The sequence below is a fragment of the Carcharodon carcharias genome, chromosome 9 (genome assembly GCF_017639515.1).
Source record: "Carcharodon carcharias isolate sCarCar2 chromosome 9, sCarCar2.pri, whole genome shotgun sequence".
Taxonomy (NCBI): domain Eukaryota; kingdom Metazoa; phylum Chordata; class Chondrichthyes; order Lamniformes; family Lamnidae; genus Carcharodon; species Carcharodon carcharias.
The window spans coordinates 132,790,210-132,816,353 of NC_054475.1; the positions used below are offsets into that span (position 1 = coordinate 132,790,210).

Consider the following 26,144-nt stretch of genomic DNA (forward strand, 5'->3'; position numbering starts at 1 on the left):
TTTCTGCACAAGATAAAGGCAGGGGTTTCAGTCCAGGGCCCATTCTCTGTGCTTTGTGCAGCCTTCAGAACAAAGTGATGGTCCGGCCTCACTCCCTTGTTAGTGATGCCTGCACATCGACTGTGTTTGTCATTGCTGCCAGGATGTCATGGGCAGGTGTCAGAATTCCTGTGTGCTCTCAGCACCTTCAGCATCTGTGACCAGTGACACTGTGCTCCTGAAGGGGTCAGGTGCTGAAGGCAGACAAAGGATCAGGTGCTTTTGAAGTTTCATGGCTCAGTCTCCATCATATGATCCTGATCACAAAGTGCAAGTGAGCTGCCCTTGGCCTGACAGGAGTCAGACATTCTCAGAGGCTATGTAAAGATCTATGTAGTATCCTCACTGCATGTTGTCATCATCCTCCTGCAATCGAGCGACTATTAGGGCCTCCACCGCATCTCAGTGACGGGAGCATTCTCACAGATGGTATGTATGCTGCCTTAAGCCAGACTGCAGTCAAAAATTTATAGATGCTATGTTAGGATCCATGGTGTCACCTCATTGCATGTCGTCATCATCCTCACTGCATATCACGCCTCCCGAGCACGCCTGCCTCGTCTGGCCAGCACGAGGACCTCATCGCTTTCACCGTCACCTTCAAGGATCTCCTCACCTTCAACCCCATCGTTGTCCCCCCCATTGGAGGAGACCTGCTCCTCAGCTATCTCCTCTTCCTGTTGCAGTGCAAGGATGTAAAGGGCACAATAGGCGACGATGATGCATGACACCCTCTGTGGACTATATTGCAGGGCTCCACCAGAATGATCCAGGCACCGGAACCTCATTTTCAGCATTCACCAGCAGATGGTTTGCTCCACCAAGTTGCGAGTTGCAGCATGAGGCTCGTTATACCTTTGCCCTGCTGCAGTCTGAGGCCGCTGGACGCGTGTCATCAGCCACATCCCTTGTCCCCTAGGAGACAACCCTGCAACCTCTGTGGACTCTGGAAGATGCCAGGGGTCTGCGATTGACTGAGAATGTAGGAATTGTGGATACTCCCTGGAAACTGTGCTCAGACCTGCAGGATGCGTTTGTGGCGGTTGCATACCAGCTGCACATTCAACGAATAGAAGCCTTTGCGGTTGACATAGTTGACCGCATGTTGTGACGGAGATCTAAGCCGCATGTGAGTGCAGTCGATGGCACCCTGCACCTGGGCAAATCCAATCGCTTTTACACTCTGGCTCTCTTGGTCCTGGGTGAAATGCACAAATTTGCATGCCCTCGCAAAGATGGCATCCTTGAGCTCATGGATGCATTTGTGGGTGGTGGCATGTGATATCCCACAGAGGTCACCTGTGGAGCCCTGAAAGGAGCCACTGGCATAGAAACTTAGCGCCGCTGTCACTTTTATGGCCACTGGCAGTGGATGCCGTCTGTGTCCCCATGGTGCCAAATCCTGCAGTAGCTAGCAGATGTGACCGACCAGTTCCCTAGACATGGGCAGTCTTCAGTGACATTGGTTATCAGTCATCTGCGGGGATGAAAGGTGGCATCTATGGACCCTGGGTCTAGCTAGGCGCCGACCAGCGACGGCTCACTGTTGCTCTTCAGCAGCGTGTGCGGGAGCCCCAGCCGCCCTTTCTTCCAGAGGGTGCTGCTCCTCCCTCTGTGCAGCCAGGAGCCTCCATTGTTCCCTTCTCCATTGTTTCTGCTCTCTGTATGCCACGAGGCATACAGCTAGTTCACCAGGCTCCATGATCTTGATGTACTCCTCTGGCAAGATGAAACAGAGAGCCAAGTGGGTTAACATGGTTGTACTAAGAACCTCTCTTGGTTAAATCTGAAGGCCCGTTAATGCACCCCAGAGAATGCAGGCCACCACTTGGATGGCCAGAGATTAGTCCGCCGCATGGCTGCCTGAAACCCCACCCACCTCCGCCCCACTCCACTTGACCGATTAGCAGCAGCTTTGCCCATTGAACTGCATGCTGTGCTCTCAGCTCAGGCACAGACATTCTCCTAACCCGCAGTGCAAGGCTGCACTGTTAGCTTGAACCATGGGAAGACTGGTCCAAACCGGGATGATGACATTGCAAGGGGCTGTGAGTGCCTCCACCAGTGACTACTCCATGGCTTTAGCAAGGAGATTGCACAATGTGCCCAGTCATATAATTGTTCTGCAGTCCACTAATACGCTCATTAGTTTGCAGTCTGTGCCCGAGGGGTGAAAAGCTCTGGAGCACTTAGCGGCATTTCATGCCTCTGCGTTGCTTTAGTGAGCAGATAAGCTAAAGGCCTGACTCAATGCATGTCAATGTAGCTGTGTCTGAACAGTCTCACCTGCAAAGGAATGGCCACTTTATACAAGGTTTCTCGAATACATGGCCGCTTTTCTCTCCCCCACCTCGCATGTTCTTGTGCACCACCTTCAACTGCAGGACAGTTCTTGCCTCCCTCCTCCAATGCACCTCAATTACAGGGCAGCCCTTGCCCCAAACGCCCCACCCCCACCCCAAAGTGCCTCAACCTTGAAGTCCAACAGGTGACCCGGGCGAACACTGCATAACGTTACTGCGCACTTACCTCTGAGTTCTTCTCAAAGTGCAGCCTGCCAAGTGCATGCCTTATGCTGTTGTGAAACACGTTGGTGTGCAATCGTGCTGACGTGCTCGGATGATCCAGCGGGGGAGGGGAATGGCAAGCTGGCAAGCTAGCCTTATGATGATATGCAGATGTATTACAATGAGGTTTCCAACATCTGATGGTGGGAAATGCGGTCCCGCAATCATTGGGCTTAGCGGACAATCGCAATCCGGTTTCACGACGTCATGAAATCAATTTATGGTCTTCTCACCATATTGTCCGCTCACCATGCCGAGCACGCCTGACCCCAGCAGGCACGGAAATTTCCACCCATAGAGTTAACATTTTAGGTTGATAATCACCCATCAGATAGCCAGTACATTAATTGTATGTTGAAAGGAAATGTACTGTACCACATACTTCATAGAATGATTCTACATTTTCCTGCTTTGATTTAAAAATTGCAGCATTTTCAATTTCTTAAAAATTACTGGATTTAGGATAAGGTTGATAGAATGAGAAGAAGTATAGTGCAGGGATTTTATATTGTGAACTACAAATTGAATCTTAAAAAGCTGAGCAAATGTAATTCCTGTTATTCTTTTCTCATGCAGAGGATGAAACCTGCAGTAGAAAGGAGACGCTCGGCACCCACTATGGCAATTAGTAAAGCACTCAGCAAATCAAGAACACCATCCAGGTCAGAGCTTTATTTTCTTAATAATTAAATTCTGGAAAATATTTGAGCGATTTTACTGATGTAATTACTGAGTCAATGGTGCAGAATACCAGATAAAACACATGGGCCTGAGTTTTTCAGATGGCGGGTCTTGCTTCCCACTATCCGAAGAGTCGGTGGAGAACATATCCCCGCCAAATCCGAGTGCCTCACTGTCATTTCACGTTCGAATGAGCTGCAGGTGGGACTTCCGCCCTCACTTGGGAGGAAACCCCGCCTCAATCTGATTGACAAGCAGCTCTCCAACCCCTACAGGGATAGCGCTGCAGTGGACTGAAGGAGAAATTCAGGAGGAGGCTGGAGCCTAATTCCGGGGACCAGAGGCTCAGGTAAGTTCAAGGGCTCCCAGGGCAGGTAGGGCATGCAAGGCCTGGGGACGTGGGGTGGGCGTGGTGGCTGGGGGAGGTCATGAAGGGGGCGATCAGGATCTTGGAAGAGGCTGGGGAGTGGGGTCGGGAGGCAGGTCCGGAGGCCATCGGACCATGGCGATGGTGGGGGGCGGGGCGCGGGGTAATGCCCGACTTCGAAAGGGGGCTCCTGATTGAGGTGCCCATCCCCCTTCCTGCCCAAGATGTAACTCTGTCGATTTCAGCCTTTCCGCACCCAAATTCAATCCTCCTGCCAGACTTAAAATTGAGGCTGGGCAGGAAACCACTTAATGGCCTCAGTCGGAGCAAGGGCGGGCTGCCTGTCCGAGGCCTTGCCTGCCCCATCGTAAAATCACTGTGTGGTCAGGGTGGGCAGGAACCTGGAGGGAATCCCATCCTTCGATTTAATGCTCCCCCTGGCCCCTGCCTAAAAACCCCAAAGAGCGGGAGCGTAAAATTCTGGCCATAAAAAATTTCACAGAAAACTGCAATGGTGAAATAAATCAAGCTGCAACTGAAAGCAGGCCTGCTACATCTGCACCTGAAATATTAACCAGGTTTTCTCTTTGAGATGTTGACTGATCAGCTGTGACCTTTGAGGATTTTAAACAAGGTGCCGATTTGAATGTTAGCAGATTACAATTATGCCCTACAACAATTCTATATGAACTACTTATTATAATTATTTTCTCCAGTTCTGCCTACTCATTAAGCAGAACCCCATCATTGACTGTAGGAGAGATGCTAAATTTACACAGGTGGCTGCAAAATATTTTGAAAACTAACTGCAAAAATGGATTTTACTTTGGCCCCAATTTTCTCCCTTTCTGTCCTGATGGCACTTATTCATGCTGGACAATGACTCTACAGATGGCAAGCGGACCTCCAGTACCTCAACCAAATGCAAAATCTTCATAAATAAATCAAGGCCATTTTAACGTAAACAAAACAGAAAATGTTGGAAACACTCAGCATTTTCAGGTCAGGCAGCAGCTGTGGAGAGAACCAGGGTTATTTGATATTGATCTCCTCACCTGACATTCACACATGTGCACTTGCCAGTAAAGGTTGCTAAATGAGTAACACAAACTGATTTTTCTCTCTTTAGCTGGGGTAAATGTTATCTGGCCAAGTCAGCATTAACAGCATAAAGGATGAGATTAAGTAAATAGAATGGGAGCAGGCTTGTGTAGGGCATAGAATTGTTGGGTAAAATGGCCTGTTTCTATGCAGGAAATTCTGGGATAAAAAAACAGGAATTTGATCAGGAAAGGTCTAGCTTGTGAGAATTAATGATGCAAAGGATGGGGAACTCAAAATTAAACTTTAGCAGGAAACTGGAGATGTGGGCTGAAGATCAGGCCTCTATTAGTTCATCTCTTATTCTTGCTGTTCTGAACTAGATAAAACAAAACTTCTAAAAAGCATAGAGTCTTTTAAATCAAATTTATGAAAGTTAATTCTACATTGATGAAAATCCAACAGACATAAAGTAATAAATATTTCTCTTTTGGACAAAGGATTCAAAGTAATCCAAGGTATGATAAGATGTATTTCGCTACAACAATTTTAAAGAAATTGATCCCCAACAGCAAATATCCTATTTAAATACTGATAATTTTTATGTAATTAAAAATACTGTTTTACAGGAAGCATGCGACTTTACTATTGCAAATTCATCGGACATATGCGGCAGGCAGTAAAAATCTGGGAAATAGTAGTTGCTCCATTTGAAAGTAATAATAACAGGATAATTTTCCTGTTTTAAGTGAATGAAATCACATCATGTGATATTAGATATCACATTCATCTTAAATTCCTATGCAATCTTAAAGAAGTGAGCTGCCCGTTTAAAGATTGATTAACACTTGTTCAAAAATTGAGCAGAGGAATTTCATACACACATATGGTAAAATCTACTTTACTAATATTGTGCAACACAATTTTAATCTATATACCTTTAAATATCTGTGTGATTGACCTACATCAATTGGACCCACTCAAATCACTCAAAAATAAACAAATCAGATAAATACTACTGAAAGTACATTTACGTAGCTTTTGATTGTATTCTGTTGGCTGACTGTATTTCTAATGGTATATTATGTTTTGACATAGTGGACCTTAACATATTGTTCAAGAAGCTTAAATAGTTTCAAGTAATTCCAGACTAACTTCCTGATTTAACCAATATTGTAGGAAGAGTTAACTGATTTAAAATAAGTAATCTAAATTGCTTACGATAGTGTTTGCTCTTTTCAAGAGTTTGAGTCAACCTCAAGTTTTTCATTGTTCAATATTAATAACCTCAAAGTGGCGCATCACCAGACAAAGATATTTCTAAGTTAGGATAATACAGCCAGTAAAATCTATAAAATCTATACAACCTCCTCCAGGAGGCTGTATGAATAGATATTTCGACCTTTATTTCATCTCAGTATAGCTCTTGAGGTCTGTCCGTGGTAGATATTAGATGAACTGCACAGAAGGTGTAAGGGCAAGGTGATTAGGTTGGCATAAGTTAGCATTAAGTTGACATGGAGTCAATAAGGGGTCATGGGAGTGGGGGCGTGGAGGTGGAGTGCGGAATTTGTGGGGGGTTGATGGAGTGTGAGGCGTGTGGACTAGAGGACCTAAATTTAACAAAATGAAGTCTCAGAGAAGAGGTGAGCCTTTTAAGTAGCCCTCTCGGCAATCGGCAGCCCCTGTGGTCACCTCCGACATGCGTTCGGGGGGGGTGGCATGCTTGGTTCCATCCTGCAGCCCCCCCACTGTGCCCCAGACTAAAAATTATGCCATTTGGGGGATTTTCTCCCCAGGCGGCTGTGGCAAGCCAGGCAATTTCACAACTCGCGCTCCCCACCTCACGAGTGAAAATCGGGGCCTCAGCCTCCCATCCCAGAGACACTGCTGTAAGGTTGGATTGCAACATACCAAAAAGCTGGCTGAGTTTACAGCTGTCATGACAGGTTTTGGGACCTTTGTCTCTGAGACTTATCAATCAGGAAAGATCCAACCATTTATGAAAGAGCCTTCATCTGTTTCGGCATGGCATCCTAAACCCTTTTATCTTCCCACTCCTATTTCCACCATCAATTCTTCCTTAAAATCTATCTCTGTGCTATGCTTTTAGTCACATAGGGTAACTCTTTTCCTAATATTAATTGGTATCCATTCCTCTCCACCCTCTTTTTCTCTTCTGCAAAGCACCTTATAGCATTTACTTTATGAGTTATGTGTTATAAATGCAAGCTATTGTTGCTGCTGAATCAGTTGCTCTCAGAGGGCCGTACTAGGGCAACAACAATTAGCACATCACTCCTGCATTGAAAGAAATAAAGTTGGTCATATTCTCACATCTAATTGCCATAGTTAACATCCTACTGCAATGTTTATATCTGAAAATGTCAGATAAGAAATGATTCAGGCCCAGCTGCGCTACATTTCAAAGTCACATAGCTTGCATGTGGAAAAGCTGTACTGGGATGATGTACTGCAGGGTGTCAGTTCCCCATGGAACCATACTCCAGTGAGGGAGCCAGTGGGCTGAATTTTACAGGCCACCTGGGGCAGGAGAACAGGCAGTTGAACCCCTGTAAATTAGGATGCTATGACATCAAGCTACCCGTACCCTTCCCCCCACAATGTTATAGATTGAGGGGAGGCTTCAGGTGGTCTGCCTACCTGTGGCCCAATTGAGTCTTCTCCTGCTGCCGCTCTGATTTAATGGGCAGCGGGAGAGGCCTGCACCCAATGTGTAGTCTGGCTGCTGCAGTGAAATGGGGGAGGAATGCTTCCTTCCTGAGCCCTGTGTGTCAATCAGAAATCCCCCCTTCCGACCTCACATCTCTTCAGTTTTGCCTTCCCACATCCACCCTCCTCTCTGAACCTGTCCAGCATTCCGTCACACATCCTCACTGGAGCCTGCCAACTTGGCCGCATTGAGATTCTGGGACTGACCTGGGTTTGGGAGCATCCATGGTTCTGCTTCCTATTGGGCCTCCCGCAATACCAGCAATGGCCACCAATTCTGGTGTGGCACAGAGCTGTTGGCTGGCAGCTCAGTGAGGCAGGACTTCTCCTTGAAGACAGACTGATGACCCACCTCAGACTAATTAAAGGACCGTCACCTGAAAATTTAAAGCAGATCAAGCAGGTCAGGTGCAGGCAGGTTCACCCCCAAAATTTATACCAGGGTGCAGGGCACCTGCCCTCAGTGTATAATCCAGCCCTATGCCTTCAGGAAAGGAGCAAGCAAAAAGTTATAAGGACAATATAGGGGAACAACATATATTCTATCATGGGCCTTTACTGAGAAACTCATTCCCAGAGCAGTTATTTTTGTTTTATTCTTAAAATCTTTTAAGATACTTATTAGAGGTAAAGTGGGTCCTATGATTCAAGTGAGTGTTTTGATTACTCATATACAAATATGTCTTTTGTTTTTATGTTACCTGGCTAATCATATTACCTGTGAGATAAATTTCAATTGGCTGTCATCTTTTGACATAAAAATAGCTTTTTGAACTGTTTAAGGTTGACATTGTATTCTAATTATCCTTTAGAGAGCTTTTCCCCATGAAGAACCAATTGATAGCCATGTAGTTATCTAATATCAGTCCAGTATTCTGCCTAGCCATATGTATGCATAGACAATCGCTATAATGTATGTAGCAACAGGATTGCGTGCGTACATAGCATAATTGAAATCTGTACTTCATTGGCGGTGCAGTTTACATGAAACTGTCCCCTGGCTATAAAATTCATCAATCTCAGAGCCCCTGCTCCCTGTGGAATGTACTGCACATGCTCAGTAGCACTTCAGTCTTCCCAGCAGCTGAAGCTTAGAGTGAGCTTTTAGCCATCACTGCTTTCTCAGAAATTCTTGCCTTTATTTGGCAAATGGCTGCACAAACCTTCTCTCCGTCCTGGAAACTACGACTGAAAAATCTAAACAGCTGCTTTGATATATTGCTTCGTAATTAATTGTTGTCAGTTTGGCTTAGTCTACAAGAGCATTAGTGAAATTTTCTTGCTCCTGGTTTGTTTACAGAAGCCAGAATTTATGCAACCTAAAAGCAGGTTCAGCCTCTCACTGTCAGTGATTTGATGCTATACTGACGCACGGGAAAACTGAAAGAGCCATTATTGGTAATCACTAACTTTTACAAGATCTGGCATTTTACCCAAAAACTATTAATTAAAAAAAAACTGGTTCAAACTTTGCTCAAAAACTGTTACCAAAAAAAAGTTTAGCCTTTCATAACATAGCAGTCTTCTTCATTCTACAACCCAAAGGCAGCTCCAACAACACCACAACATCAATCACAGGCAGGGCAAGGATGCAGGTTCTAAATCCACTCCAGCTAGAACAGGGATCAAACCCCACGCTGTTGGCACCAATCTGGTCTACAGCAATCATTCCTGTGCCAACTATTGCTGTGACAATATGCAATTTTACATGAATAGCAATTGTAGAGGCTGCAATTATCTTCCCATCACATGCCTGACTAGAAGTCTCTCCTGCTCTTACCACTGGCATATATTGGAAGAATTTACATGTTGATAGCCAACCTGTCTGGCCATGTATTGAACATACCTTCATTGGCCATCAAGTCCTAGAGTGGGACTTGAACCCAGAACTTCTAGCTCAGAGGTAGGGACACTACTCACTACACCACAAGAACTCCATAACTAGTAGTACGCCATGAAAATTGAAGGCTTATTTTATTTTGCCTCATTAGTCCACTTAATGCATTTTTCTTTCCAATCGCAAATACTATTCATTCCTGCCTCCCCTTTTTGTCCTTAATTCATTGATGCTTGCTGGGGTTTGATTCCACATGCGCAAGACACTGTCTGCTCCTTTGCTCAAGGCCGGGCCATTATTCATATGTTTTTTATGTTCTTATATACAACTATTATGTATTGGAAAGAGAAACAGTTTCTGATGGCTGAAGAGTTGATAAACAGAGGGTACAGCTTTAAGGTGATTGGTGAAAGAGGCTACATGAGGAAAAACATTTTTATGCAATAAGTGGTTAGTATTTGGGATGCAGAGCCTGATGGAAAAAAATTCAATAGTAGCTTTCAAAAGGGAATGTGTAAATGTTTGAAGGATAAAAAAATCCAGGGATATAGGGAAAGAACAAAGAAGTGGAACTAATTGGATTACTCTTCAATACAGCCAACACAGACACAAAAGAAGCCATTTGGCACACCACAGACTTGGTGTGCCAAATGGCTTCTTTTGTGCTGTACTATTCTATAATTCTATGGTTCTAGATTTTGGCAGGTATATTATAACACAGCCGATGGTAAAGGCTGAGTTGTTCAAATCCTAGAGGGAAACTTGAAACAACTGTCATAACCCATTTTTGCAATTTGTATGTTTTGAGATGCAGGCTTTGAATTCAGTAGTAATAAGACCACCGAGTCTCAAGAGGTTTTTACAAAACTAAATTAAACATTTATTAATACAAGTAAGATTGTAAGCACAAATATACGTCTACAAAATTACTACCATAATAATTACAAAAATCCCCTAATTAATCTGACTGTAAGTTGCACCTCCGTTAAAGCAACAGTAAATCTCATGGATTTAAACAGACACCTGGCAAAGTACACCCTGGACGGTCACATTAAAAATTAGTTTCTTTCAGCCCTGGGTGCTTGCAGACAGAGTTGAGGCTTACAAGCTGGAGTTTCTCACATTTGTTGGATCTTAAAATGCCTCTACCTTACTATCTCCTTTCGACTTTATACATATCTTTCTCTTTGAATGTAAATTTTCCATTTAATCACTAGGCTTTTAACTTTACCTCCTCTAACAATAACATCCTTTCATCCCACCAATTTTATTAGCTGAAAAAAATGAACATGTTGCTTGGCATCTTCTAGCTAGGTGTAAGATTTCACCTGCAGTCTTGAGTGGTTTCTTTCAACAATGCAAATTTACACTTTACCTTCTACCCTCTTTACACTTACCTAATTAACATTTCGAAACTACTATATATCAAAGCAACCAGACTAGCTATCTTTAATCCAATTAAGACACATACAGACACACACATAGACACAGACCCCACTAGAACTCTATTTAAAGAAAATAATTTTCTAATAACATTATAGACATTAATATCGCTTCATGAACAGGCTGTTCAATCAAAGGGCATCATATCCAACCCCACTGATCATATCATCATATCATGATTATCATATCATGACGGGTACACTAACTCACTTTCCAGCAGGTGCCTCTGGAAAAAAACATAAAAATACGTAAGATCGTGGCATGTTTTCTCCCTCCCATGTCCAATTGTAACACCCCAGCTGGTGCCACAGGTGAGATCTAATAACCCACCATAAAGCACATATCAAACCTGAGACCGGCTGGTTTGCATTATTTTTGTTTTTAACTTTAAGGCAGCTTGATTTATAATGGAGATGACAATCATCCCATCAAGCCTGTCAGTCACTGCCATATTCCAATGGTGATTGAAATGGGTGAATTCCATGAGCTTATGAACCCTTTGGAAGTTTAAAGCTGATAATGCTTGAAAGCTTCTATGTGAGGTAAATGCACATAGGCATGTGATTTTACTGTGACAGTACAAGCGCTATATTCTAAAAGTGTTGATATGGCTGATGTGCCAAGTACAGAACCGGGGAGGTATTTAATCTTCCCCTGTCACTCAGCCCAACAGACATTTTTAAAGAGAGCTTTCAGAAAAGCTTTGACGGATGGGTTCTGTATTTTTTGTTAACCCACTGACAGTTTCAATCCGCGAGGTAAAACTGTTGAGGAGAAATACATTCTAAAGTGAAGGATTTTACTGTAGGAGGAATGGAGCATTTTCCATGGATTATCCAACATCTGCGTCAAGCATGAATAGAGCTAGTTAAATGCAAAGCAAAAGCTCCCACTCAGGTGTTCCATCATTTTAAGAATTGGAGAAGCCTGGACTGAAAAAGATCATTTAACTCAAATCTGGCCCTTTCAGGATTCATCTTCTATCATAAAATTCAACCCAACCTCCCCCTACTACACTACCAACACCCACTGATTTTCTATTTTAAGGAACACTAATTCCTTCCCTTCCTTCCTTTGAAACAAAACCAAGCAGTCTTATTAATATCCTACAACCTTCCACTCCCCTTCTCAACAAATATCAATCCACTCTCATTTAAAGGTGGTAGCTGAGTCTGAATCAAATATTTTCTTTAGAAATTTGTTCTTAATTCTAATGTGAGAAGATCAAAAAGACTCCCAAGAATATAGTGCTTTTCACGATCACCAGATATCTCAAAGCTCTTTACAGCCAATGAAGTATTTTTGAAATGTAGTCGTTGTTGTATTGTAGGAAATGCTTTACCCACTAAACATCTGTGTTAAATTTCTAATTTCACATACAGGTGAGTGTGATTACTCAGTATTGATTAATTGAATCTAATTCATAGTATATTCCTATCATTATTTTTCACTCCTCTTGTGGGCAAGTGCCTTCACTCTACTTGGTTACTGTCTATAGCATCATGATTAAAATCATGTGCTTATTATGTGGCAAATCACAGATACAGGCAATGACTTTGTGATGCAGCATTCCTAAGAGTTGCCTTTAAGTAAGATGGGGATATGATTGTAGCCCAGAAAAATGTTAGTGAGTAATACAACAATTTACATTTATAATGTGCCTTGCATGTAATAAAACAATCCCAGGCATTTTACAAGGCAAACACTGAGTAGGCCATAAGATAAAAAGGTATATCACACTTTCTTAATGTATAACTTGACAAGCACCAAAAATCCTTAAGAACAAATGTTTATAATTAATATCATTCCCTTTCCTACAATTTGGACACTTTTTGACAACTGGTTTCTCTGCACAGAGATGGACTGATTTCCCCTACGTCACCTGACAGCAAGTCACTTGTTCGAGCCTTCAGCAGCCCTACTACAGCCTTTATCATGGATGAACGAGTCCAGCTCACAACAGGATTGCAGACACAGGAACGCCATCTCTTCCTCTTTAGTGATGTCTTGGTGATTACAAAATCAAAGTAAGCATTTCATGCACATAATTTGAGTGGTTATGAATTAGAAATAATGTTTTTTTGCTCTACTTAAGGTAATTTATTGTCAGGTTCTCTTCTGTTGAACTTTTCACCATGCAGCAAACTGCGATAATCTTAACTATTGTAATTCTTCCTCTGTTACAAGACAGTCTCCAGCTCACACACTGTTGGTGAGTATACGCAGACCTCGGATTAAAAAAAAAATTCTTTCCAGGAACGTAAGCACGCTGGCAAGACCATCCCATTCCTGAATGCCCTTGAAGTAAGCCATCATCTTGAACCACTGCAGTTCACGTGGTATAGATACACCCACAGTACTGTTAGGAAGGGAGTTTCAGGATTTTGACCCAGTGATAGTGAAGGAGCAACAATATTATTCCAAGTCAGGATGGTGTGTGAATTGGAGGGGAACTTGGCTTTTCAAGTGATAGAAGTTTCAGGTTTGGAATATGCTGTCGAAGAAACCTTGGCTTGTCACTGCAGTGCATCTTGTAGATAGTATGCACTTCTGCCATTGTGCACAGGTGGTGGAGGGAGTGAATATTTAAGGTGATGGATAGGATGTCAACTAGGCTGGCTGCTTTGTCCCAAATGGTGTCGAGCCTCTTACATGTCATTGGAGTTGCACTCATTCGGTCAAGTGAAGAATATTTTATCACACACCTGATTTGTGCCTTGTCAATGGTGGACAGATTTTGGGGGAGTCAGGAGATGAGTTATTTGCGGCAGGATTCCAAACTCTGACCTGCCATTACAGCCACAGTATTTATATTGTTGATCCAGTTAAGTTTCTGGTCAATGTTAACCCCCAGGATGTTGATGGTGGGGACCTCAGTGATGGTAAAATCATTGAAGGCCAAGGGCAGATGGTTGGATTCTCTTTTATTGGTGATGGTCATTCCTGCCACTTGTGTGGTGCAAATGTCTTTTTCCACTTATCAGTTCAAGCTGGAATGTTGTCCAGGCCTTGCTGCATGTGGATATGGACTGGTTTAGTGTCAGAAGAGTTGTGAATGGTATTGGACACTGTGTGATCATTCGTGAGCATTCCAACTTTTGGCCTTATGTTGGAGGGAAGGTCATTGATGAAGATGGTTGGGATTAGGATACTACCATGAGGAACTCTGCAGTGCTATCCTGGGACTGAGATGATTGACCTCTAAAACCACAATCAACCTCCTTTGTGCTATGGATATAACACTAACCAGTAGAGATTTTCTCCTCATTTCTATTGGCTTCATTTCGCTAGGGCTCTTTGATGCCACAGTTAGTCAAATGAGGCTTAGATGTCAAGGACAATCATTGTCACCTCACCTCTGGAATTCAGCTCTTTCATCCTTTCCTAATAGCCCTGTGGATGCTGAATTTTATGGTTCACCGCCTGTTGCTGTAAACTTCCCCAATTGGCCTTCCCACTGTCCTCCTATCTGTTCCAGCCTGTCCTCAATTTTATGGGGGACAGGAAAGACCTAGGCTGGTCCAGCTGGCCTTTACCCCAATTGGGCAAATAATAACCAGTTAAGGGCTGTTTCCCACCCAACCTCAATGTTGATGCTAGCGGGAAGAGTTCAATGGTGGGGGAAGCCTGGCAAGGCACCATGCTTGGGCCTTGGATGAGAATAGGGGAGGATTCTCCTACCTTAACAGCCTCCTTTCCACATCGGGCGAATCCCAGAAAGTCTGTCCCTTATGAGTATTCTGCCCCTGCTGGCCCCTCCATCAAGATCCCTACCCTTCTCTCCCCACTTCCCTGGGCCTCACCTCCCTTCCCCACTGTGAGACTGCCTGCATGAACCTGGTCCCAGACTCCAGGACTTACAATCTGGGTACTTCTTGTAGTCCCAGTCCTGGCACTGCTGCTGCTGGCGCTGCAGGGACTACACAGCTGCTGGCCAATCTGATCGGCTGACAACTCTCTGAAGCAGAATTTTGTCCTGAATGAAGGACAGATGTCCTGCCTTTAGACGATTTAAAGCTCCTTACAGCTTTAAATGCTGCGGGGCAGCTGGTAGTGGCGGGGATGTGTTCCCTACTAACTCTTCAGATGGAGGGGTGGAGTAAAAATCCTGCCCTGGATGTATCTACACCAAATGAATTGCAGAGGTTCAAGAAGGCAGCTTAGTATCACCTTCTCAAAGGTAATTAGGAATGGGCAACAATTGCTGGCCCTGCCAGTGCTGTTCACATCCCAAGAAAGGATAAAAAATGTTATACATTTTAAAAAGTTATTATTGGTTAACTATCTACATAGTTGCTGACTCTCATAGCCTAAAATTCCCAATTTCTTATTCTATGAAAGGTAAGGTGGAAAAAGGAACTGAGTGTATTGTGTAACTCAATTTATATAATTACTAATCTAACAAGCAAAGGGAAGCTTACCCTGGCGGTCAATCTTATTCATTTGGTAAGTTTCTTGCCAACATCTTTGTTTAATGTTGCATACAGCATATTGAGGAATGTAAAAAATGATACAAACTTTTTTTTAAGCTTATTCTATCATGGCATAACTTAACCCATAAAGATCACAACGAAAGTCACCACAGTATCACAGCCATATAATGAAAGATAATTCTCTAGCACCCTCTGTGTGGCTCCTTTCTCTCTAATATATTGGCTCATCCAAAATGGTAAATAATTTAATTCTTGGCTGCACTCTCCCACTGTCGTTTCCAACTGTAACTTGTGATGCTGTGCCGTTATAAAATGTTGCAAATATATTCGGCAAATATAGTACTGCATCTGGAGCTGACTCGCGTTTTAATAGCAAATTTCACCATGAAATGGATGTAAACATTTATTTTTCAAATACAAGTTCATATGGTACTTGAAGGCTGTAAAACCTAGATGCTTGGGGGAGGACAGCTTCTATAATTTAACACTTCCAAACATCATGAAGGGAACATGCACATAGCTGTTCTGGAAACAGGATGACTGCACATATCCAATTTTACACCACCATTACTTATTTATTTTCTTCATCGAGGCACTGATTCTTGGCGGCTCTACAGTTTCATGGAAACTGACAGCCCTCAGTTACCTCACCCAACTGGCAATTCTTCACATGTGAACTGAAACAACGCGTGCCACCCCTCCAGTTATTCAACTGTGAAAGCAGCACAGCCAAGCCCATCTTTCACCTGACATTCACACAACACTTTACAACGGAGGTCACTAGGTAATCATCATCTGCAGGATACCTGATTGAATTTTCCATTCTATTCCTCAATACCACACAGGTCATCAACAAACTTAAAGCTGAAGAACCAGGTCAGGTTGTGTGAAATGTGGACAGCCTTCTGCATCGATGAAGTATGTGAGAGGAAAACAACTCCAGAAAATTCTTTTGTCATCGGATGGCCCACCACTAACTGTGTGATCACTTTTAGGTGAAAGATCATTTTGAAACTTCTTGTTTAGTTTTTGTGGGAGGGTGCGATGGAAAGACTTTGATGTCAAAAACTTACTCAATCTTTGCTAATTATCTTTCAGTTCTGCAGAAGCAAAGGAAAAATGGCTTTCAGCACTGCAATGGTAAGAAGTTTAATTCTTCTGTAAGCCACGGTACATGTAATGTTTTATGTGGTGCAGAGTGGTGTCTCTGTGATATGATTCTGACAAAAATACCATAAAATGGATATTAACATTTGTGATTTCCTTCTTGAAGTGGGGTAGAGTTCCACTGGTGTTAGCTACTCTCTGCAACCTCGCCATGGGGACATTCTTCATGAGCGAGTTTAGACAGTGAGTGTTAACTGGCTTGTAGAGGCCATCACAATCTGACCCTAACCTACTCTCATTCAACTTCTACATTTGAACATTTTCTGGGAATGTTCACTGAAAAGTGATCAAAGCTTTAAAATTGCGGTTAGTGTATCATTCAGGAGTAATCCAAAAGTTACTGTGGGGTAGGAGGTAAGGAGTTGCTACTAATATTGCTGTTTCAGTCTATATCTATATCTCCTGCTGAGGCCCAAGGTTACCAGATTTCCATCAGATTGTCCTAGTGGAAATCTGTTGCCTGACAACAGGTTTACTACATTCACAAAGGAATGGCCTAGAAGAAGCTGCAGGTTATGTATCACACATTATTGGTTACGAAATATCAGGAGCTGAGCTTAAGGTGACAATCGATGGCACTTAAAGAGCTGTACATGAAAGGCAATGTCAAAGTGGTTTGGACATGAACTTGGGCAGGCATGGCTTTCCTCTTGAACAAACAGTGTAGGTTTGGTAATGCGTGGAAGGCATCTTCATAGATGATGGATCTGTAGACATTCTGTGTTGCTGGTACTGGTGGTAATTAATTATTTTACCCTGCCATGGCTTTGCCAATATGGTCCTCATGATGCAGACAATAGACAACAATTATTCTGGAAAGCCAGGCTGGGGGTGCCTCCTGAAATTTTAGACAATTTTAAACAAAAGCTGCTTTAAAATACATTTGATTGCAATTCTGGTTGTAGGCTGAAATAAAAACAGAAATTGCTGGAAAAGATCAGATCTGGCAGCATCTGTGGAGTGAGAAACGGAGTTAAAGTTGCGAGTCCGTTTGACTCTTGTGCCGAGCTGTAGACTGAACCTTGTTATTCCCGCACTCCGCTCCTTTCTATATTAGTCGTGAGCAAGTCTGGGTCTCCCTCTTCCTTGCCCTTGAGTCTGGGAGCATAGATGATTGCTTTAATGAATGGCCATGTCATACAGAAGTTTCATGTTGTATGGTGGTCTTACTAACAGAAATTGCACAGCTTTGTTACACTTCCCTGCTCAGGAGGAGCATATCATGGGTGCAAGCTCTGCTGCCATGACTTCCCTTTGGATTAAACTCATTAATTATTCCCTTTAAAGAATACTAACTATGCTAGGGGCCTTATTCCACTCCAAGCACTCCCACTGCAGTCCAAAGTCCTCATCTTAATTTGTTTAAGCTAATGATTGCAGCAGTTTAATTAGTAGAGAAAGTAGAACACTTCGGTGTGAAAAACAGAAAAGCAGAGTATTCTTTAAATGGTGATATATTGGGAAATATGGATGTACAAAGGGATCTGGGTGTCCTTTTACACCAGTCAATGAAAGTAAACAAGCAGGTGCAGCAAGCAACTAGGAAGGCAAATGGTATGTTGGCCTTCATTACGAGGGGATTTGAGTTCAGAAGTCAGGTGTCTTACTGGCAGTTATACAGGGCCTTGGTGAGAACACACCTGGAGCATTGCATGCAGTTTTGGTCTCCCTGCCTAAGAAAGGATATACTTGCCATAGAGGAAGTACAGCGAAGGTTTGCTAGGCTGATGCCAGGGATGGCAGGACTGTCGTATGAGGAGAGATTGGTTCGACTGGGCCTGTATTCACTAGAGTTTAGAACAATGAGAGGTGATCTGATTGAAACGTATAAAATTCTAACAGGGCTAGACAGACTGGATGCAGGGAGGATATTCCCCCTGTTTGGGGAGTCTAGAACCAGGGGCCATAGTCTCAGGCTATGGGGCAGGCCATTTAGGACTGAGGTGAGGAAAAGTTTCTTCCTTCAGAGAGTGGGCAACCTGTGGAATTCTCTACCACAGGAAGCTGTGGAGGTCGGGTTGCCAAGTATATTCAAGAAAGAAATTGATAATCTTTTGGATATTAGAGGCATAAGGGGCATGTAGAAAAAGCAGGAACATCGCTTCAAGATAATCAGCCATGATCATATTGAATGGTGGAGCAGGCTCGAAGGGCTGAATGGCCTACTCCCACTCCTAGTTTCCATGTTTCTATGTTATGCCACTTGTGATTCTGTTTATATAAAGAATACATTTGTGCTCAAATTCTATTAGTACCACATTAATAACTGCTGCATTATGAAGTAACAGAGAATCAAGTTCAAAAATTTTAAAAGTGACGTGAGTATTGTAACGAAAATTCTCTTCACTTTATGTATTTAGTATCTTTTTAAAATTCCGTAGGGTAGAAAAGTCCCAGGTTTAATCCCTGAGTTGCAATAATCTCAACTGAAGCACATTTGACACTAGGCTAGACAACTAGAAATATCAGCCAGGGTTCCTGTTCCTTATTACATTCCAGGGACTTGTACTGGAAAGTTCATATGAATATCCAATAATCAAAGGATGGCATTTTGCCCATTATGCCCTAGTCAAATGGACTGCTAGCACTCACTGTCAAGATTGACACATGAAGAATGGCTACTCGACTAAGGTAATGGAGAAGGTCCAACATCAACGGAACTGTACCACTTTGAGGAGTAAAGAGGAAAAGAGAAGTTGGTAGAAACAATTTCTTAATTCTCAAAAACGTTATTGATCTGTGGAATACATTGTTTCAGACCTTCTTTGGTTGTGCAAGATGAAAGCAGATTGTTCACAGAGTCAAGTTGTTGTTAACAGATACTAATTACAGCTGTTTGATCTGGACACAGGCAAATCAATGAGATGAAGCAGAATGAGTATCCAAAGAAAATATCCATGAAGATGCTAGTGATGACAACACAGAGTGGTGCCTTGGTATGTATTGCCATTTCTATGTTGAATATATAAAAAAGCACTGCCAAAGACAAACTTTTCAAATTGCTTGGGATTAAATTTGTTTTACAGATTTTGCTAAAAGTAGATAAATGTCTTCTATTAAGACAAGGCTATAAGTGATGCTGTAAATCATAATTTTTTTGCCCAATTATCACTTTGTGTTTCCTGGAGTTACAGGTTCTTGCTGTAGTATAGTTCCACACCTCCCAACAACTTATGCAAGTGGCAAATTATGTATGGGTTTGCACAGTGAATGGTGGGAGACTGTCTGACATTACAGCTGCGACTGATCCTGCTCTTACTTGATGCCTGTATGTGCACTATTGTAATGTGTTGGGCATAATTCGGTCAGTCTTATTAAGGTGTTCATAGTCTTAGGTAGTTCAACAGTAAGTACTTCTTAACTAAAAACTATATACATAGGTGCAGTAAAGGTCCAAGCTGGGTGCTGTCTCCATGCTTGCTTGTACACATGGCTGTGTCCAACACTACACTGACTCCTAGGTGATGATCATGTATTCTCTTACTGTGTGGCTGGTACTGTACTCAGTCCCACATTAACACTTTATGCGCCAGACCCTTACACTACACCTCTCCCCAAGTCTTTATCCAACGTATTTACAAGTTATCCCAGGTTACCCCATGTATTTACATCATTACTAATACCCATCTGCCCCCCTAAGTCTTTTGAGTTCATAGGGTCAGGAAGTCTGGAGGCCTTCTAACCCTTCATATCTTGTTTTCACTACTGTTGGAGGAGTGGTAGGCTCTGTTGCAGCAATTAACTTTGTTGAATCAGAGGTTATTCTGGCATCTGGGTGCTTTTCATAATTTTTTTTGTTCTTTGGCATTGAATCATGCTTTGTCAATTCTCCAATTGTAGTAATATACGGTGGTTGGTTTATCCCACTATTTATGAAGCAGACAAACTCTGGGCTCATACCTATAGTATTTTTTTCTCTTTTTCCTTCATGCAGCTAGCTGTGACACATGCTGAGATGGAAGATAGCTCTTCCTGTTGTGAGGGTGTGACATGGTAGCAAGCATACTTTTGTGTTTGGCTGTATGGTGTGCTATTGTCAATGGATAGATGCTATTCTGTCCCAGCATTGGTTGTTGCACTGTCATGCTGGCTGGGTGATTGCAGTGCCTGCTCTGTGGTCTTAGGGTTTATCTCTCCAACTGCTGTCGGAGCCAGAGGTTGAGGCTCTTCTTGTTACTGATTCCTCATTGTCATCTACTGGAGGTGTCATGGTAACCATCTGACTGGTTGGCTAGTCTGACCATTGAGGGGATTCTGGAACTTGTAACAAAAGTGGACAAACCTGCTCTGCAAAGAGAGAAGAAAATTCAGAGCTGAAGTCCCAGTCAAGAAAATCTTTCTTGTTGGAGCTCTTAGGAGTTTGCAGTTCTATATAATTTATAACAGTTGTTGTCTCGACATATTCTGCCATTTTGAGGAAATTCGAGGCTACACAGGCATCTCTGCTCAAGAGAGAACAAGACTGGTTATGAATGACATACATCAGCTCAAAGACTTGATTGCCTCCATACCTGAATGGTTCCAGAATCATGCCTATGACCAGGAGTCAGATTCCCCCAGGTCCATAAAGTGGTTGTCTGTTGTTTCCTAGCCCTAGATCTCTCAGCCACAGTTCTTTGTCCAATAGGGCCATAATACTAACTCTCATGTCCAATTTAAAGTTTGTGAGATGGCCATTAACTGAGATGTCCACATTCCAGAATGAAAATCCAGGATCTTTGACCTCACCCGAGAAGCATGGTTGTGTCCTCTTGGCGTGCAGTCTCAACCACGTGAATCCTCTTACGTTTTGATGTTTTGGCTTTGCACAGCTTCCTGATGTGTCCTATTTGGTCACAATGAAAGCATTGGGCTGAAATTGCTGGACATTGATCACAACTATGGGAGTGCTTTGCTCCACCGTGCTGATATGTTTTGTTATGGACTGGACGGGGGATTCATTTAAACAGCCTTGAATTGTCCATTCACTACCTGTCCGTAAACAGAAAGGTGTTTTTGATTTTGATTTCCCTCTTTTATAAGTGGTGGCATATGTTCCCCAATCCTTCGGTGTGGAGTGATCCAATACTCTATTAATAGCCCCACAGCAAACTCAAGATAAGGTAAAATAATAAGCTTATTTTACACGCACACATACACAACACAGGAAGGGGGTTTTGCAACATCCACCCCTTTTTTTACTAACATACAATTAAAGAGGGATAAGGGATAGAAAAGGGTTCAGGGCAGACACCACAATAAAAGTGAGAATTATGCTTTCACGTGAGTCCAGAGTCCAGCAAGTCAATATCCAGTGAAGGTTCTTTCAAGTGGATTTGTCTTGCAGAATTCTTGGTCTTGGTTCTAGGAACTTGGTTGCAGGCTGAGACCATTGAAGATGCACAAAGGATTTTCCAGCACTTGCTGGTTTTGGTGGGCTCCTGCAGTAATGGCATTCACAATCTTAGCATTTAAACTTTTCAACAATGGCTGCCTGGATCAATTGGTTAGCGTCTTTAATGTACTTTAGTGCAATGTTCTTAGGTCTTGGAATCAAATCCCAGTTTTTGCTGCATTTTTAAAGCTGCCTACTCATCCTTCACGTGTTCAGGTGCTGACTTGGGAATCAGGCTTCTTGGCCTGTGATATAATCAGCAATTTCTGACCATTGCAGTATTTAAATTTTCTAGAACTTGTGCTGTTCAGGAATTATAAATTTATAGCTCACCACCTATTAGGTCTGCTGACTCTGCATACCCTGGGTATTGAAGTTGGACTTCCATGGGATTCAATGGAGTCTTCTGCTGCAGTGAGGAATTTAATTTCTGCCTTCAGCTTCCAATCCTTTCTTCGGAGCTTTTCTCTGGTGATTTCCTTCTGCGCCTTTGCTTCTGAGCTTTTCCTCAGATTAGAATGCTTCTTTGATTTTTTTTCTTCAGTTTTCCAGGATTTTAATTTTCTTCTGCAGTGTCTGTTTTGAGTTGTTCCATTCACTGCCACTATTATGTAAGGTGTTCAATAGTACGTATTTATTAACTACTAGAAATTATATACATAGGTACAATGAAGGTCCAAGCTGAGAGCTGTCTCCATGCTTGCTTCTACACATGATTCTGTCAAACACTTCACTGACCCCTAGGTGTGGGTTATGCACTCTCTTATATCACTGTATGGGTGGTACTGTACTCAGTCTCATGTTAACTCTTTACGTGCCAGACCCTTATACTACATGCACTTTACAACATATGTCAATGGGTAGTGATCATAAGTCAGAGCCTTGACTTTATTTCTATCTGCTAAGTCTGGGGTACTGAAGCTAAATGTAGTTCCCCTTCAGCTGCCCCAGCCGAGAGCAGCTAACTCAGCAAATAAATTATTGTATCAGTACTAAAATAGGCAGTGCATTTATTCAACAGGGCTAAGGAGGGAAAGAGTTCTTGGATCTTATGGATCAAAATTGTGCACATTCTCAGGAATGAGAGCAGATATAGCAAATAAGACACACAAAAAAAATCAGAACAATGCGGTATGTATAGCATGTGTGGGAGGAAGAGATGCTTGGACCTATGGTTCCCAAAGCTTTCCACCACTGGGTCTTCTTCACATCCTTTCTGAGTCAGCTCAGTTAACAGTCATTGCCAGTGACCGAACACCAAAATTCATTTTGGGGCTCTGACATTAAATCCAGTCTATATTATTGTAGGTACCCTTGGTCCTACCCTACTTATAGTTCTCCAGAACCTCCTAAGTGGTCACCTTCCATAGTTGAGCCACCACAATAATTACCAGTAGGTTATTTCACTGTGAGGCAGCATCAGTGATGGGCTCAGTCCTGCTCTTAAGCCACATTGAAACATTTCAGCAGAGTACCAGAGGCTTTCACTATCCTTCCACGTACTACTGGAACTCCTAGGACACACACGAGCAAGTACAACACCTTCAAAAGGATAGGAGAGAGGAGAGAAAATATGTTTGCTGGCTTTAATGGCCCAATGCAAAATCCACTTGAGCAAACTCAGTTCAGTTTCTACCAGTCTTATGCAGACTCTAATTCAGCACTAAAGTGGTGGTTTTATGAAATTTCACTCCCAGTGCAGAGCCTTATAGAGTCATAGAGGTCTACAGCACAGAAAAAGGCCCTTCGGCCCATCGAATCTATGCCAGTCAAACAAGTACCTAACTATTCTAATCCCATTTTCCAGCACTGCCATGGCATCACAAGTGCACATCCAAATACTTCTTAAATGTTATGAGGGTTTCTGCCTCTACCACCCTTTCAGGCAGTCAGTTCCAGGTTCCCACCACCCTCTGGGTGAAAAAATTCTTCCTCACAACCCCGCTAAACCTCCAGTCACTTACCTTAAATCTATGCCTCTGATTATTGATCCCTCCACCAAGGGGAAAAGTTCCTTCCTATCTACCATATCTATGCCCCTCATACTTTTATACACCTCAATCAAGTTTCCCCTCAATCTCCTCTGCTCCAGAGAAAATAACCCCAGTCTATCCAATCTCTCCTCATAACTCAAATTCTCCAGCCCATGCAACATCCTGGTAAATCTCCTCTGCACTCTCTCTAGTGCAATCACATCCTTCCTATAATGTGGATTCCAGAGCTGCACGCAATACTCCAGCTGTGGCCTAACCAGCGTTTTATACAGCGCCAGCATAACCTTGTCTGGCAGGAGCACTTATTGTGAACTTGGATGTGGTCCCCTATGAGTTTCTATTCATTCAAATCATTAGATGGAAAATTGTGGGGTATTGGGGTTCCAGGGGTTGGGGGGAGAAGTGGGGGTGGGGGTGGTGGTTGGGGGTGGGTGTGCATGAACCCAAATTTTCCATATCCATTGTCCTAATGAGCAAGGTTCCATGCTGGAATTCTATAACATTAACTATTATATTTATAATTTCCACCTGAGGAGCCATTGGGTGGTGATTGTAAAAATGCCAAAGTGGTGCTTTCCTGAAATTAGAGTTTAAACATTTTGCTGGGGAAGAATAGCGGGGTCTTTACCACATCTAATAGTCCTATAGCTGAGCTGGGAGTGCTTATAACTCCAAATGTCCCATTCCCTAGCACAAACACCTTTCATCCTGAAAAGCACAGTGATTGAAATTTATACATATGAAACTGACGTGGATATCTGTTTTTAATTTATTAGGCGTTAACACTTATGGTGGGTAACACGGATACAGCAAAAAAGGTCATTAAAATGGCAGCTCAGCAGCTCAGTGCAAAAGTAAGTTGAGTTGGTTTATGTTTGTACATGGTTTAGGAACCATTACATGCCAAATATTCTTTACTGTGTATTAGCAGATCTCCCATGGTGCTACTCACAGATGATTTTGAATGACATCTGCCCACCCATCTCCCACCCCCATTTCTCCAAACATACCAGTGAATTCAGGATTTCATTTCAGGATCTCCTTTTCCCAAACTGTCAGAAATATGACAGCATGCAAAGTTGTAGCAGTACTCATGTCCATCAGCTCACAGAAGAAACTGGAAAACTTCAGGAGGACAAAGTGAATGGGAAATCCAGTGAACCTTCCCTCCTGTTTCCACTGAGTTTGTAGATCCCTTCGGCCTCACATGAGCAGGAACCAGCACAACCATTGCTCACTACCCATGCATGAGCAGAAATCAATCCTTTCTTGTACTCTCATAAAGCTTTTATTAACTTGCATCTACTGAACAGGAACAAGTACCCCTATCCCCCCCAAATGTACTCACCAACAATTAGGCACAATCACCTCCCACCCACCTAACAAACCCTGTGACTAAACAGAAACCCTGATCATTGAGGCACAGTTAGACAGCCCATTTTCCTGTGAATTGATTCAAAACATTAATTGCTTATTTTCTTTTTTAAACCAAATAGGACAGAGCTAGCAATTACCAGCTTTGGGTGATTTCTGGAAAAGAGGCTACACCCTACCCACTGATTGGTAAGTGTTGTCTTTAATGCTGTTTTTATCTTGAGAATGATTAGGCGATAGCAATCTATAAAAAGGACAAGCTTCACTGTTGTACAGAGGCAAAAATATTTCAGTTGCTGGTGAACTCCCATAATGGTCTAATGGGTAAAGGCAGACCTACTGCAGTGTTAAAACAATTGGGTGGGATTTTCTGGCCCCACCCGCTGCCAGGATTGTCAGGTCCTGCCAAAGTTCAATGGACTTCTGGCTGGGCTGCCGCATACCCCGCAGCGGGTCCCGCATTGGCAGTGCCAGAAAATCCTGACCATACTCTCCAGATTCAATCCAAAATACTGAGGATGCTGAAAATCTGAAATATAAACAGAAAATGTTGGAAGCACCTATTGCGTCTGGCAGCATCAATGGAGAGAGAAACAGAGTTAATCTATTAGGTTAATGACCTATCATCAGGACCCTAAACATTATTATGAAAGATTATTGACTTGAAATATTAACACTGTGGCAGAACTTTTCTGCGAGCATCAGGACCAAATGCAGGTCCTGAGACTGTGCCATGCCTCAGCATGCTCACCAGAGCAACTTTATGTGAGGCCACGTCCCACTCGGCTTCCTCCACATTTGCCATCCAATTAAGGATGGCAGGCAGACCAGGGAACTGGTGAGCCCAGTAAGGGGGCTCGTAGCTGCTGTTGGAAGGCAGCCACACCAGCAGAGGTGTCTGCTGCTGGAGAACATGGAGACCTAGGGGGCACCTCAAATTGGTTATCAAGAATCTATCTACCTCTGCCTTAACAATATTAAAGACTCTGCGTCTACTGCCTTTTAAGAAAGAGAATTCTAAAGACTCACAACTCGCTGAGAGAAAAAAATTCTCCTCATCTGTCTTAAATGGGCCACCCCTTAGTCTTAATTAG

The 26,144-nt window shown here is 42.8% G+C and overlaps 1 protein-coding gene across 2 annotated transcripts in view; it reads left to right on the plus strand.

Annotated features, from left to right (window-relative positions):
• arhgap20b (Rho GTPase activating protein 20b) overlaps window positions 1-26,144 on the plus strand; it is a 121,775-nt gene that overhangs the window by 55,196 nt on the left and 40,435 nt on the right. For both annotated transcript variants that reach the window (XM_041196233.1, XM_041196232.1), the window contains exons 2-8: window positions 3,183-3,268; window positions 12,565-12,735; window positions 15,987-16,136; window positions 16,240-16,281; window positions 19,160-19,244; window positions 24,453-24,530; window positions 25,173-25,239. In XM_041196233.1, the coding sequence (XP_041052167.1) occupies window positions 3,186-3,268; window positions 12,565-12,735; window positions 15,987-16,136; window positions 16,240-16,281; window positions 19,160-19,244; window positions 24,453-24,530; window positions 25,173-25,239 (676 nt within the window). In that variant the 5' untranslated portion in view covers window positions 3,183-3,185. The remainder of the gene's footprint in view (window positions 1-3,182; window positions 3,269-12,564; window positions 12,736-15,986; window positions 16,137-16,239; window positions 16,282-19,159; window positions 19,245-24,452; window positions 24,531-25,172; window positions 25,240-26,144) is intronic.